Here is a 15,961-nt window from a genome sequence, read left to right as displayed (position 1 = left end):
GTCTGTTGAAGTCTGCATTTCCTTAAAATCTGTCAGTACAGAATCTAAAACTGGATGTAAAAAGAACAAAACATGGATGAAGTTGCAGATATGATACTTTTACTCAGTATGAAAATAAGGTTTTCTTACTAATACCCAGGTATTCTGAATTCCCATGTCATATAAGGTTTCCTCATCAGAGATGCAACATGAGGACAGACTGTATGAAATAAAGCTAATAGCCTGAAGTGAGGTCAATGAGCAGGTATAGCCCAGGATTCAGAAATCTGGATTAGCAAGCCTCAAGGCCAGCATTTGACTTAAAGGTCAGAAATGCTCAGCACAATTTCACAGAAACACAGAATGTAAAAGTTGAAAGGTACCTTGGGAATCATCTAGTTAAAGCCCTTCCCAATGCAGGAGTCTATAGGTAAAGTAAATTCTCCTTCATTAATTGAAACATTTGCAAGTACCAACAAATTATGGATGGAAGTGATCTGGAACACACTGTGTATTTTGATTTTCAAAATGTTTTCGACACAATCTCTCCTCAAATATTCCTGAATTTAGCAGACATAGGACCCTTATGGATTGAAAGTTAAAGCATAGATAGCAGGAAATAGCAATACTGTAAAAAAGCAGTTCTTGTGATCGAAAAACATAAAATTGGAATCCCCAAATGATTGACTGGATCAGCTTTTATTAAAAAAAACAACCTTCATAAATTAACTAAGTTAAGATGATTATTTAGATGAACAAAAAGGCTAGTGAAATTCATGGTAAGTGTGTGTAAAATGATGTAGGTTATAGCCACAAAAAAAAAAAAAAAAAGTCTTGGCTTTATTTATACAGTGATAAGATAGAAACTTGTAAAGTAATTAGCCAAGAAGGAGATATTAAAGTTGTGATGAGCCACTCAGTAATATGGTCACCCAGTATATGGTAGCAGTAAAAAAGATGGATTCTATTACTATTAATTGATAGTAATACTATCAATTAACACAAAAAAGAGGAAAATAAAACTGCCAAGATTTCTAGAACTGGACATGATTTTGAAATTATCACTTAAAGAAAAGTGTCACTCATGTTCTTGTCATCTTGTGACTGGACTTCTGTAAATCACCGTTCATGAGCTGTCCTTGAAGACCATTTGGAAACTTCAGATGGTATAAAATGCAGCCAACCTCTTGCTTATGGGTGAGAGCCATTCTAGCTGTATAATATCTCTGCTTTGGGAATGCACTGGCTACCAATTTGCCTCTAATGCAAATTGTGATGCATATTTATAAAGCCATAAATACGTTGGGTTATGAATATCTCTGAGATCTGCCTCAGATTTAATCTGCCTACGTACCAGTTGTGTTCTCTTCTAAGAGGTAGAAGAACAGGTGCCCAAAAACAGGTCCTTTCTGCTGTGAACCCGTCATTTTGGAATAAAGTTAAGTTGGGTTAGGATACAGGGAAAATGGGCTAATAGGATGTTATTACAGGTAATTTACCATTAATTGGGAAAAAAGTAAAATAGGAAATAGCTTGCCTGAGATCTTAACAGCTCAAGATATTTTAGAGAATGCAGTGTAGAATTAGAGAACATATATGCTATGAGGTTAAAGAAAATGTCAACAAAAAAAGTTTTTCTTCTTTCTCTGAATAGCAATAAAGTGCTTAGCAGACAGCTTAACATAAGCCCTTTAGTACCATACCACATAACACAGTGGGATAAAGTTTTAGGAGGAGGAGGAAGAGGTTCTTACAGCAAATAGCTGAGTGTCATTCTCAGGCAGATTTCCTAATAGGAACCAAGGATTTTTTGTTTACATATATTGTTTTACTTGTACTTTCAATGCTTAAAAAGGCAAAATAGCTACTGAGAAAATAGTTTTAAATTTTGTTACTTTCTTGAGGACTGTGAAGGAGAAACAGTGCATTACAAGTTGTATACTGGCAGAGGATTTTGGATACTTCTTCCTTCTCTATATTGTTTAAAATATATATTTTGGAAATAGTGTTTTTGATTTTATAAATGATTAAAGATGTATATCATTTACTGAAAAATATTTAAATGAGCAAGAATAATTGGGTCCCTGTTGTAGCACGCATTCAAGCTCCAAAAACAAATTTAAAATATTTTTGCTAGAGCAAGCTAATGCAACAGCTTCACAGCATTTTTTAAAATTTACATACATTGTGCAGTCTGTAATAAAATATGTTCCAAATTAAATATTTTGCCTTCAGTGACTTCCTGATAATTTATAATAAGAGCTACTTGCTGTTTTCAGAGACAGGAACGGTTTAGATTATATTTTTCATTAGAAGACTTTCAAACTCAGTGAAATGCTTACACTTTTTAGATCAAATACATTGTAGCCCAAAATAGTAGACTGCCAGATTGTTTACATTTCTTTTAAGTATAAGAGTAATGCCTCAGATTCAATCTGCGTATATACCAATAACGTTCCCTTCTTTTTTTCTTCCTGAGAATTTGAAACTTGTTAGGGGTAATTTTGTTTGCCCAAAACCATTTGGTCTCTTTAGGTACTAATTCAGTACAAATCTGAAACTACAGCTCTTCCACCACCACCCCCAATTAAATTCATAAGAATATAAGAGACCTAGGTCAGACCATTTTCAGCATACTGTACTGATTTATCCCTCAGATTATTAAGAAAATATTTAATTTATTTACCCTACAGCTAGTGTTCAGATATGTACTACCAGTCCTCATAAAATCTATTTTGCCATTCTATAATAATTATGCTTTAAACTATTTCTTTCCGAAATTTCTTAAATTAGTTTCAGCAACACGCAAGATCTTGGAGGTTGGCCTTAATCTTTCTTTACTTTTGCAATTATTCATTTTAAAACCATTTCAGAGATGAAACAACACCTCCAGTTATCAGTGAGAGTGAGATTTCACATATGTCCAATTCATCTAGCAGTTTCCTTGTTAGAGTACTTATAAAAGCTCCAGTAGTTTAAACAGTTGACTATAAGTTTAAGATTCTTGAAATTTAGTTTTAGCTTCCTTGTGGTTCTGAATTCAAGTTAAAAGGGAAAATGGAGTAATTAAATCCAAGTGAAAGAGTTTATACTGATTCATTTTTGAATTCTACAGTTTATGATTGCAATATATTTCTCATATCTAATTCTGGGAATATGATTTACCTTCTGTTTGGTTCCTATCTAAATCAATTCCATAACATAACAGTAATTCCATACAGCCTGAAGTAGGCACCATCAGTTTAGGAGGTTCATATAAAAATGACTTTTAACCTAGGAATAAATATGATCTGGCAATTATTTTATTTTATTTTATTTCTGGCTTAATAACTTGAAATTATATTGCAGCAACTGCACTGATTATAGAATGCTGCTAGCTCTTTTGACTTCAATGTTGGAAAACAGGAATTAAAGACAGCAACAGCACAAATATACACAGTAAATAAATAAACGAGTAGAGCCTTCCTTAGTTGGTTCCATTATTTTTTTAAAATGCAGTTCCTTATGGTAGTAATTGTGCAAAGTGTAGTGACCCAGTTTTGTCCCCTTACACTACCACATGCACAATATTCTGCTACCACACTGGATTTCTCTTTCCTCCTAGGCCCACTTCAAAGTGTAGAAATTCACTTCTTATAGATTAGGGCAGTGTTTCTCAACCTTGGCAACTTTAAGATATGTGGACTTCAACCCCCAAGGCTGGCTGGGGAATTTTGGGAATTGAAGTCCACACATCTTAAAGTTGCCAAGGTTGTGAAACAATTGATTAGGGTGTGACTATATTAATAAACTTACTTCATCTAATAATTAGATAAATATTTCAGTGTTTTGAGAGGGTGGGTTGACACTAAGCAACTCAGACCATGTCTCAGCAGTTACACTCAGATATCCCCATGGCACTACTGTACTTACAATCAGGTGACCCTGTGTATATGTGCAGGTTTCTTAGTGAATGGGATGAATGGATGAGATTTGGGCTCAGAGATGAGACAGCTTCAAAGTTCAGGCAGGGAAGGCCTGACTTGGCAATGAAGGCACCCTTCTGCGTAATCTCATTCTCCTCAGACTTCGGTTTTTCAGTTGTCTTGGGTTTCTTCCTAAAAGAAAACAAAGAGACCTTTGAAGGAAGCAGTTACATACAGTATGCAGGAAAGAGAATCTACTACAAGAAAACCTCCACAATTCACAACTATTGCATTATGCCTAGGTGGAAAATCTTTTGCAGCTGGGGCTGCATTATTATATTTTTTTGGTAAGAGTAGCCTTTAAGGGATTCAGGGAGGCTTGGTGGTGACAGTGATGCCAGCAAAGGCTCTGGCTCAATTTTGTGGAAGAGAGGGGTAAAGTAAAATAGGTATCTCAAGCCTAGTGGATACTCAACACATTTTTTAAAACATTGTACACAATAACTCCTGCAGTTTCTGTGTGGTCTGACATACCCAGGATCTTGGGATTCAATCAATTAAACAATGTTGCCTAGTGGAACCCATTTTGTAAGATGCCCAGAGTGGTAAAAGTTGGGGCTATAAATCTTGGGTATAGCTAAGGCTGGCAGATGCTTATGCAATTTGTAAAGATACACCTGAATGTTTAGGTTCTTGGCAAACACTTAATAACTGTGTGTTACTGTTTGTTTTCCTTTGGGAAGATGTGGAAATATGTTTTATTGTTTGAGGTTTGAGTTTTTTTCCAATTTGTTTTCAATGCTGGTTGTTAGTAGTTGCAGGAGCTGCATCTACAAGCAGCCTGACTGGGGAAAGGTGGTTTGTTTGCCCTAGGGCCACTGGGCATCAGAGAGTCATATACAATGGCTGATTCGATTCCTATAGTGGAATTAAAAACTGTGACCAATCCAGTTCATCAGGTTTTGGTGTTTCCATGGCACAGCTGAATGAGTTGGCTTAGTTAACTCCATGTGTGACTGGATTTATTTGGAGTTGAGTTTAATCCTCAAATGGTTAGATTCAGTCAATTAACCCCTTTTCAGTTACCCATGCTAACCATCCTCTCCCACTGACATATTTAATAGCGTTACTACGGCCATACATTAGTTTATCTCCTTACATAAGCTGGTCAGTTATGCGCAAAGTAAGAAAGAGTTCTCCTAGGTGTTTTAACCTCTTTGGAAAAAGTATTGAATTCAGCTGGAGGACAACCAGCTATGCTGCTACCCATTCCTGTGAGACAAAACCAAAAACAACTCCACAAGCAAAACTGAAGAAGTGGTTGTCAGGTATCCTGGAGAGCTATAGAACTACCTCCTTTTCTCCCATTCTCCCTTACCCAGACCCAGAGAAGCAGCCTAATAGTTAATTCCACCCTACTCCTTATGCTCAGATCTCAACCAAGGACCATTGTAAATAAGGGTACATGTCTCCAGTGTGCTCCCTGATACTAATGACTCCCATGCCTACCCAACCTAGCCTTACATGATAGCTGCATATGGAATATTTAAGATGCATATTTATGGTAGAAGAGGAAGAAACCCTGCAGCCACCCACAAAAGACTACAACTCCAGTGCATTTGCCAAGAATTTCCACACCATCTTCCTTTAATTCCTCTTGGGTCTAGTCCCTCAGCAAGGCCTCATTGCATGGTATTCCTCTCAACTTCTCATATTGATTGTGCCTGCTTTCTGCCATAAGCTTTCCTTGCCATGGCAATGGGACTATTAGTTCCCTAACAGTAGCTGTGGCCATGCTCTTTTTAACTCTCAAACTTTATAGCCAGCTCTGCTTTCCCTGGCTTGTTCTGGGAAGTCTCAAGGCAATCCTGGAAATAATTTCTTTTGAATGTGAGGCATGGGATGAGGAGCTAGCATAGCTGCTGTGCTGCAACTCCATACCCACTGATTCCTTTATGGAGATCAATTTGTGGCACTTGGAGAGGTTATATCTGCACCCATCACTGTGCAGCCCCCTTCTTCTTAGCCCATCCCTCTCTTTGTGCCAGAGTGCAATAAAAAGGCCAGCCAGTCGCTGCTTCTGCAGCTTTTGGAAATAACTTCTCTGCCAATTACATAGGGCACTGCTGGTGACTTCAGCTGATGTGTAGCATGTGGCATTCTATGTAGGACATTGTCAAGTAGAAGGATGAGCACTTCTGTGCCAGTTTCTAGGTATCTGGCATGTTTGGCCAGTTCACTTTTGAAATAACTCTTGGGAGTATAATGGATTGTTTTGTGAAGTGGTGGCTACCACTGATTCTATACAATAGGAGTTGGCAATCTGACACCCACATCCACAACTCTGGGAAAACCATCCCACGGTTGTTGATAATTGGTGGCACAGTTTGAGATAAAACTGCCTCTTTGAGATAAAACAGATAAATATATAGCACATACTCTAAAACAAGCTTAACATAATTTATAAAACAAAAAATGCTATAAGCTCCATCTCCCCCACCAAGAAATATGTTTTAAAACATATTGGATAAACTTATTTTACAGCACACAAAAATACAAACAAAACAATCTATGAACTCACTATGTCATAGCAGATTTTTTTTCCCCAAAAAGCAGGAAATTTATTTTCCAGACAGGGACACAGACAAATGAAAACAGTCTTTATGAGGCTCTTAAGTTAGGATTAGCCATCCAAAATTGCCTGTGCATAAACCAAATTATTCAGTGACTGAGGCCCCGAAGCAGTAGTTGCCATTACTGGTCACCGCCTTAAATCACTGCTGTTGTTTTCCTCATCTCAACTCCCTTCTCCTATTACCTAATGTTGTCCTAAGCTACTTTATTGGCTATGGTGGGAAAAAAAAGTCAACAAGACTCTTAAAACAATACAACTCTGAATGGGACCTGTGCCATCTCAAAGCCAATATAAAATCATGTTTTTTTCCCTTGAAATCAGGGCAAAACTTCTGGAAAGTGATGGTTTGTTCAAGCTCCAAACACTCCAAGCAGGTATTTCAAGCTCAGATTGTTTTGCACGCTTCACAAAAATAATATTGTTTAGAGTGACCAATGAGGAAAATGATCTCAATATCTATGTTCAATTATAAACATTTATAACTGTTATAAAACGAGTAAACACTGAGAGAACAGTGGACAGAGAATCTTAAATCTTCTCTGCCCAGAGACCTGGACAGAGTTAAAATAGATTTCTTGTGTACAGAGAAGAAAAAAAAACAGTTTTGAAAAAAGAGTACTGTTCTGGGGCTATTTAGCATACCTTTGAGTTGTACACATAAATTTAAATACACACGATATGAGATGTTATATATAAAATTAAAGTAAGATGGATAATAGAAGTGTCCAAACAAACTCTGGAATGCAGGAAACAGTGTTTTTGTTAGAAAAAAATAGAAGAACAGATTCAGTAAAACAACAAATCTATTTCTTATTTCCTACCTCTCTTCCGCCTCCCCCAAAGATTTTTCGCAGGAAAAAAATGATTTACAAAGTAATTCTGTACCCTCATGGAATCAGAAGTGAAGAAATATGCAGAAAAACACGTTATAACATAACAAAGAGCAAGCCACTTTGCTATTAATCAAGAACATTGTCTCTGCTTATATAAAGGAATTATATAAGCTTGGTATGGTAAGAAAGAGCACAGCACATGAAAGTTCTTGTGAAACCATGATGGCTGCCAGTTATAATGGATAACCTCCAGAGGGCAGCAGAGGACCAGCTGCTTCAGACTAGGTTAACCACAGAACTTCAGATTTTTGCTTCCAGTCATCATGCTGGTTTACTAAGGCCCTTTAAAGAATCTTTGCCATTAAGTATTAAAATTACACCATCCAATGAAACTTTTGCTCAAGTAGAAAATGGAAACTGAACTGAGACAAATTGGCAGATATGAATCTCTATTTTCCCCTTTCTTTCCTTAACAATTATACAATAACCCACAGGGTAAATAAATATGTTGCTTGATTATATCTAAAGACAGCCTAACAACCACATCGTTAAAGGAAAACAAGCCAAATACTAAATATTATCATATTAAAATTAACTTTGAATTCTTATTCATCACCTTGGATCTTTTTTGAAGCTAAAACGCTTTCTTAAAGTGTTAAGAAAATGTCAAAGGTTAGACATAAATATCTACTCCCCACCCCCAGGTGTCTCTGGCATCTTAAAGATTATGAAATGTATTACCATAACAATTTTGGTTATGAACTACAGCCTACTTAAAAAGATCTATAAAACTGCTATCTTGTTCACAAAATCTTACCACACAATTAAGTATTACAAAATTCTGAATTATTTCCTGCAACAACCTAATAAAATTACCTCCCCTCTGGAATTAGTCATTACAGGAAAGAGTAAAAAACATGTAACTGAAATTTGCATAATGAGCTAGGTCAATGTTCATATAAAGAGTGGGTATACTGTATTGAATTTCATATATGGCAATATGTCTTTAAAAGCAAAATCTATCAGGTCATAATGACAACTAGATGTAGTTTTACAATATGGCAATTTTTTGCACAGTATACAGATGAATGAACAGATCAAAATGTGATTATCCATTGTGTTGTGCAGTTCTCTGAAGGTGCATCACAGTTCTTCAAAATATCTCAAAATGTGTATTTGACGGAAAATATACACGTTTAAGAAATATATATATCAATGTAAATTTTCACCTTATTTCTGAACAATACAAAGATTTTCTTACATATTTAATCAGTAACATCTGAAACATGACTATATTTAATCAGTAATGTCTGAAACAAACTACAATCAGGCTGCTATCTCATTTCTTTTGAGAGACTAGGGTGAAGGATCAGCAGTTCAGCACAAACCATGAACCAAAATCTGAGAAGCAATTCCACTGATAAGACCTCAGTGAGCCTGGGTCTTTTTTTTTTTTTGCCACTACTGTATAACATAGCTGTTTGCCCACTTCTTTTTTACCTAGGTGATGTAATGGAGGAGCAACAGATGCTCCTTTCTGTTCCTCAAAAGCAATCCTGCTAGTAAGCAAGCAGATGGTGGTACACAAAGGAGGAAGATAAGGAGCACCAGTTAGCAACCATGATGGAAAGAAAATAGACCTATGGGGGACAGTGAGGGAGTCACGCCCAAGGATCTGCCAAAATCTATAGCCAGCATAGTTCAAAACTGTCCATGGTCAAAGACCCTGTGGGCCTTTAGAAAGGCTGTCAAGATCTGGCTCTTTCCCTAGGTCCTTGAATCATGATGTGCTGGAGCCCCATGATGGTATAATTGCTGTTTGGATCACTGTGTTATTGTTTCATTATTGTTTGTAGGTGTATTTACTGCAGTTTTGTATTCTTTAAGTTTTGTTGCTGTTTGGTAAGTCATCCATAGTCACCTTGATTAAATTGGGTGGCCATATAAATGCTAGCTAGCTAGCTAGGTATAAATAAATAAATAATCCTTAAGCTTTATAACAAGGTTATTTCAGTGTTAGCTTCCACACTACTTCTGCAGCTTCTTACCCATTAATAGGTATACTCATCAAATACTCAATGTTCTTATATTTATTAATCATAATTTAACTGAAAGGATACATGTAGTACTTCAATGTGTTCATGGTTAAAATAACTTATGTTTTTCTTTTAAGTTTTCAGTTACTGTTGCTGTTGAGGCAAAATCCCATGAAAGTTTTAATTTTTCATTTTAAAAAATGATGCATTCTTTTTATTCTTTCCCCACCCTGCCACTCTGTAAAGCAGCATATACTGTTATGGATCAAGTACTAGAATAAAATCTGATTTATTTGATACATATTTTGTAAAATAGCTGAAAATATTTCTGGCAATTTTTATTTCATGAATGCCATTCTAACTTGATTTGTCATCCATCTGACAAATATACATATCATTCTGCTTGTAAAAGAAAGTATGATTTTAGATGTGGAACAGAATCTGATGGCACAATCACTCAATGTATACTGCAGATGATACGATTATTTTAGAAGACTTTATTTAGTCTGATTCTGAATCTCCATTTAGCAGAAATTAACAGGTGAGTCAACTCAATTATTCCTTTTCCATTTATACATGTAACCTTGATTATCTCAAAACAGCTCTTTACATATAAGCAAGCTATGAAAGTATGCAAAACCATAGCTTCTAGAATTTTTTCTAAACTCTTTACTAGTATTGGCCATATGTTTATGTGTATGTGGGCACTGGAAAAACACACAGCAGGCTACAAAAATTCTGCTCTGTGTCACATGATGAGGAAGGAAGAAGAAGGGGATTTTGAATGGAAGCAATGTTCTAAACTACTGCCCAAATACCTTTCCCATATGGATGCACTGCAAGATTGTTTTCCAGAATGTTTTTCCCCAACAGGCGCCCTCTTGATTCAGCTGATTATTAAAATTAAAATTTTCTTTTGCTGTCTTTTTTCCAGCACTAAATTTCATCCCATTCTATTCAGTTTTTGGAGAGTTATCACACTGTTGAGCAGAGAAACTTTCAATCTCCTTTACATTATTTTTTCCAATGTTTAGTTAGATTGGAAAGAATAAAAAGGCAACCTTGCCTAAGTTCCATTCAAACAGGTAAATTATGCAACTGGACTTTTTCCACTCTTTCCACTTGACCAAACAAATATAAACATCAAATTGGAAGGTTTGAATAGTACTTATAATACTAGCAGAAAAATTAAGAAAATTAATTTAGAAGGAATTTCAAGCATTAATTCTTGCAAATATATTAAAAGCAGCATCCCATAAGATGATGATGATGATTATTATCATTATTGATGATGATGATGATGATGATAGACTGATGAACCCTAAGGATTCTCAGTGGTTTATAGATAGGGTTAGGATTAAAATTGTATAAAAACAAAATACAATAAACAAAAATATACAAATAAGTACAAATAAATACAAATAAAAGGTCCACAAACTCATGAAAAATATAGAAAAAAGTTAACTGAACCAAACTATAACTAAACCAAAATGGGATCAAAGCCCAAATGTTCCCCAGAAGAACTCTTTTTGAGCACCTTCTGGAAGGCAGTTAGTCAATCATTTTGGTGTTCAATCCACATTCAGCACTCATTCATTCTTGAAACTGTCTCTTATTTTAGCGTACATACTTATTTTGACTTAAATTTAACTGCATTCAGTTTATCTACTTGCTCTAATTTTTGTCATTTAAGTATAACTTGGAATTGATCACTCCATTTTCTCTGTTTTTTCTGTACAAAAAACCACAGCTATCTTGGTCTTTAATACATTAATTTTCAGATCCATACTCCTTGTTGCATCATACAGTCTTAAGATATACTGCAAATACTTTGGGTTCTTAGCTAATAACACAGCATCACCCCCCTAGAGATAATGATTACTGTGAATCATTAATCTTTATTTCTACAACTAGCCTCATATTTATATCAAATAACAGCTCGAAAATTCAGAAGAGCCTTATCTTTAACTTGCTTTAATGTGCTCCCAACAGCAATCATGGAGGGGAAATTTCAGAAAATTCCTTACATGTTTAGACTTTACCCTTGTGGCCCTGAGACCACATGCACTGTACATTTTACAGAGATATCCACTCTCACTTAATAAATGGTTTACATATAAAATTCTCAGAGCACTCAGATTTGTTTTACTTGAATGATTTATTCTCTGACAGAAATATAACCATTTCCCTAATGATGTAAAATGTTGCTATATCATTTATAAACTTTGGCAAAATGGTGGGTATTACATTATCATGTATTGTCTACCCTATGTACCCTATGTTTTATGTTGGTGTTCAATAACTATATTAAAGAATATCTATTTAACACAGCATCATCTGCATACAAAAGTATAGACATCTCCACATCCCCAACCAACATACCTCTAACATAACCACAGACTGTTATTCAGTTATCCATGAATAAATTAAACAGTTAAGGGAACCTCCCATATCCTTGTTTTATTCCCTGCTTAGTGCTGAACCATTCACTGAGTATTCCATTTATATTCATACATGCTTTATTTTTATCATAAGCTCCTCTTACTGCATTGTGAAAAATGTTCAATATTAAAATCTACTCACTTTATCATAAGCTTTCTTTATGTCACCAAACATATAGTAAGCTTTCTCACAATCATACATTTCTCAATAACCTGCTGAATTCAGAATACTGCACAACCTTTCTCAAAACTCATTCTTGATTCTTTCATTTTCACCATTCACATGCACTATCATCAACTTATGAATTCCTACTTTCATGCACTACTGCAACAACCTAAATAACACTGATTCATATTTTCTTCCACATATTTTACCTCTTTTATTCATAATTACACCTATACTTTCATTTCTATGCATATTCATCAACTCCACTTCAAAAGACCAGACTATCTTTATTCAGATATATAACATAGATAAATCTATCTATGTGTGGTCGCTAAGAGTCAACGCTGTCTTGATGGCACATAATTGATCAATCAGTCAATCAAGCCAAAATGCTGTTGCCTACATTCCACCAATTATACCGTACACTAACTGCTTCTTCTCAATCTGGATTTGTAAACAAGGAATGCTGGAGGAAATGCTTTACCCCCCTGTTTTGCCAGTCAAAGGATTATCTTAGCTAATTGTTGGATAAATAATTCAATGCAGAAAAATTACTTGCTGTTGTTGATCGGGAACTCTAACAATGTAATTTCAGGTTGGGTTATTTTATCAATCATTACTGGCTCCACAGTATTGGTACTATTAATTGTTGGTATTATTAATTGTTCGTAAGTCCTTACAAGGAGGGAAAAGATCATCAGACAATCCAATTTTTATTTTCTGAGAATCAGAAATGTTAGGTGAGTGATCCTTTGTTATTTTTAATCATAACAAATGCTTATTAAATAGATGGCTTTAAATTACTTGAGTCTTAAGTTTGCCTTGTAAGCTATTTAATATTGCCTTCTCAGCTGACCTGAAATGCCAAATCCCAACTCTATTGACTGGCAGAAGTCCCATAAAATGCAACTGAAACACTATTGCAACTTTGCTTCTATACTTACTTCTGACTCTCTTTGTAACCTGTGAAAATACAGGATGTAGCAAAAGTCAGGTGCCATATACAATTCGCTATATAAATTACATTAAATGATCAATTGGTTGCCATTTTCTTCTAAAATGTAGTTACTCATTTCACACATGACCTTTGATCATTCCTAAGTACAAGTAACATTTTCTCTGAAACAAAAAGTTAATAAAACATATTGTGATTGGCTTAAGGGGCCTAACTTTTGGTACATCCTGTGTATGCTAGCTTCTAATTTCTTAGAAAGTTCTGATACTTTCTTTTTGGCCTTAAGCAGTAGTATTATATAGAGATATACACAATTAACTTACAGTGGTTTCTGAATGATATCACTCTTCAGGTAAATCACTCCAAGCTTTGGACTTGATGCAGACATTCATTGAGGCAGAGAAAAGAGAAAAGTTGTGCCTGCACTGAAAAGAAACAAGATGAAGTATGAGGGAATTGTTCATAAATTATCTGGAAAAAAGATGAACAGTTAGCAAATGACTTCAAATGATTCTGGATAGTAAATTGTGAAAGAAACAATGACATCTTCCAAAATGACTTTTCCACACTAAATGACTGAGGAGATTCAACATGAGCTGATCAATAATGCGCTAATGTTTCCTTTGGTTGTGATAAAACAGAACACTGGATTTAGGCATCATAATGGGCAAGTGGTAAATTCAAACCTGCAAATTATTTTAATAATGTTTTTGAATAATTGCTAATACAAAAAAAGAAATATCCTAATAGAAGTGTAATTTGACATGTACTTAGAGTATGTACTATTCTTCCTATTGCCCCCTCTGTAAATAAACAAAACAAAAGATATAGGATTGGATAATTTAAATAATGATGAGTTGAGACATCTTCCCTGTGAACAAATGCCAGAGATTTAAAAGTTTAAATTAAAAAAATAAAATTCTAATTCTATTAAAATATATAATGCAAACACAATTATTTAAGTGTATGAAGAAGTAACAGTGAACTATGTACTCTGCATTTTATCCATTCAACAAAGAGATATTATATTTGAATAAAGAAGTTTTGCATCTATTACAGTATTTCTAATTGAAAATTATTTCAATATTGTTTTCCAGGTGTTTTTAATTTCTGTTGAGAACTAATACTATCACTATAGACTGCATTTAGAATAAGGCCATTTGGCCTAACAATGTCAACTTTCTGGTACTTAGGGATGCTGTCATTCATATAGTAGAGCTATAGTAGCTATAGATAGATATAACTTCTATGAATATCATTAATTGGTTTTCAACTGTCTTTAATATGGCAATGCCTCATCACACATGGTATTAATATATAATAATGAACAATACTGGCAGAAAAAAACAATAGTTCAGGACTCACAATGACATTAAAATACAATCACCAGCTAAAAATTTAAACTGAGGGTACCGCAAGGGAGACATCCACTGTTTTTTTCTTTTCCTTCTGGCAGCAAAAAGCTAACATGCCTTAAGCTCTTAGAGAAGAAGCAGGAAATAGGTCTAATGTAATCAGACAAACCAAAGAACCCATCTTCTTTCACACAAGGAAGGACATACATTGTTGATGAAATTCTCCCTATTTTGCCAAAAGGGATTAAAAAACACTTGCTTTATTCCAGCAAGGATTTTTTTAAAAAAAGAAACATAACACATACAGTATTAATACATGCTTTCATTTCAATGTTAGCTTTTTCATTTTTCACTTAAGGAAGGCCCTTCGTATTCTTATATAACACTGAGGCCCTTGAAGATGCAGTTTCAGTTGTTTACTGTTGATTTTGCATGGTGTTGGCTTGCGAAGGGAATAGAGTCAGCAAAAATACATTTGGCCTCCTATAAAGGCAATGCTGATTAATTGCCTTTCTGCATAACTCCTCACCCTAATGCTTTGATACTTCTTTTTCCCCTTTTCATAAATTGGATAGTGACCCTTCTTTGCTTATTGGCCTCCTTTTCTGAGCTGCTCATTAATCAGACCCACTTCTATGATATGGTCTGTCATATCGTATTACTTACCATGCTCATAAGCATAAGGTGCATTAGCCCCGAACCCACAGTACATGCATACTGGAAGGTGTCTAAATGTATTCTATTTCACAGCTTCCTGTCCTACACATATACATGATAAGAAATCTGCACTTAGTTAATACCCCCCTGCAATATTATTCCTGTTTAGTAATAATTTTTATTCTCTTCTCTCCAGGACTTTTTACTGCCAAAATTATTCTTCACCTGGTCTGACAGAGGGAGGTGGAAAAAAAAATCAAAATGCTTGTTCTCATTTGTTGTGGACTAGAGTAATCTTCAGTTCTTGCAGTCATGATATATAGTTTGATGAAATGTTGACCCATAATGCAGGTAGCTACTGTGAAAAAGGTAATTCCATGGTGACGATAATTAGGAAAGGTACTAAAAATTGCCAACATAACCATTCTTTAAACAAATCTATACCACCACCACATTTGGAACACTTTGCACCATTCTTGTCAATGTGGACATCTTTATAAAGACATATTCATGGAGAATAAACTTTGATTGCTATTAGTTGTGACATTATCCCTAACAGCAAGAGCAATATGCTTCCGATTATTAGCTGCCAGTTCCTAGATGCTATTTTCAAAGTTAGTTGAAGGATCACTTATAAATATTTAGTATTTATGTGTTATAGTAAAAAGAAAACAGATCAAGAGTAGCAAAGTTAAGCTCATTAAATGTTTTATACAGGTAGTCCTTGCTTAACAACTGTTCGCTTAGTGGTCATTTGAAGTTATGATGGCGCTAAAAATAGTGACTTACAACCAGTGCCTGAAGCTATAACTGTTAGTTCCCCTTATCTGATCTTTGGAGAAAATGTTGCCTCTACTTTATATTTTATGAACTACTCTATGCCATAGTTAATAGATTGTGTCTCCACTTAGAAGAAGCAAAATACTGAATAAAAGGGGGATCAGTATTTCTATAATACTTTCTAGTCATGTAAACATCTAACATCTCTTTATTATTTGT

General features: G+C 34.9%; 1 protein-coding gene across 4 annotated transcripts in view; it reads right to left on the bottom strand.

Moving 5' to 3' along the window:
- The window catches only part of ZBTB20 (zinc finger and BTB domain containing 20), a 527,488-nt gene that overhangs the window by 26,376 nt on the left and 485,151 nt on the right, over positions 1-15,961 (bottom strand). For all 4 annotated transcript variants that reach the window (XM_088140752.1, XM_088140754.1, XM_088140753.1 and 1 more), the window contains 2 exons: positions 13,274-13,375; positions 3,892-4,076 (listed from right to left, as the gene is read on the bottom strand). In XM_088140752.1, the coding sequence (XP_087996878.1) occupies positions 3,892-4,076; positions 13,274-13,338 (250 nt within the window). In that variant the 5' untranslated portion in view covers positions 13,339-13,375. The remainder of the gene's footprint in view (positions 1-3,891; positions 4,077-13,273; positions 13,376-15,961) is intronic.

Source organism: Python bivittatus, unplaced genomic scaffold (assembly GCF_059951505.1).
Source record: "Python bivittatus isolate LINGU-HERP-01145 unplaced genomic scaffold, Pbiv_v1 ctg000340_np1212, whole genome shotgun sequence".
Taxonomy (NCBI): Eukaryota; Metazoa; Chordata; class Lepidosauria; order Squamata; family Pythonidae; genus Python; species Python bivittatus.
This window is presented reverse-complemented; position numbering and strand designations above follow the sequence as displayed.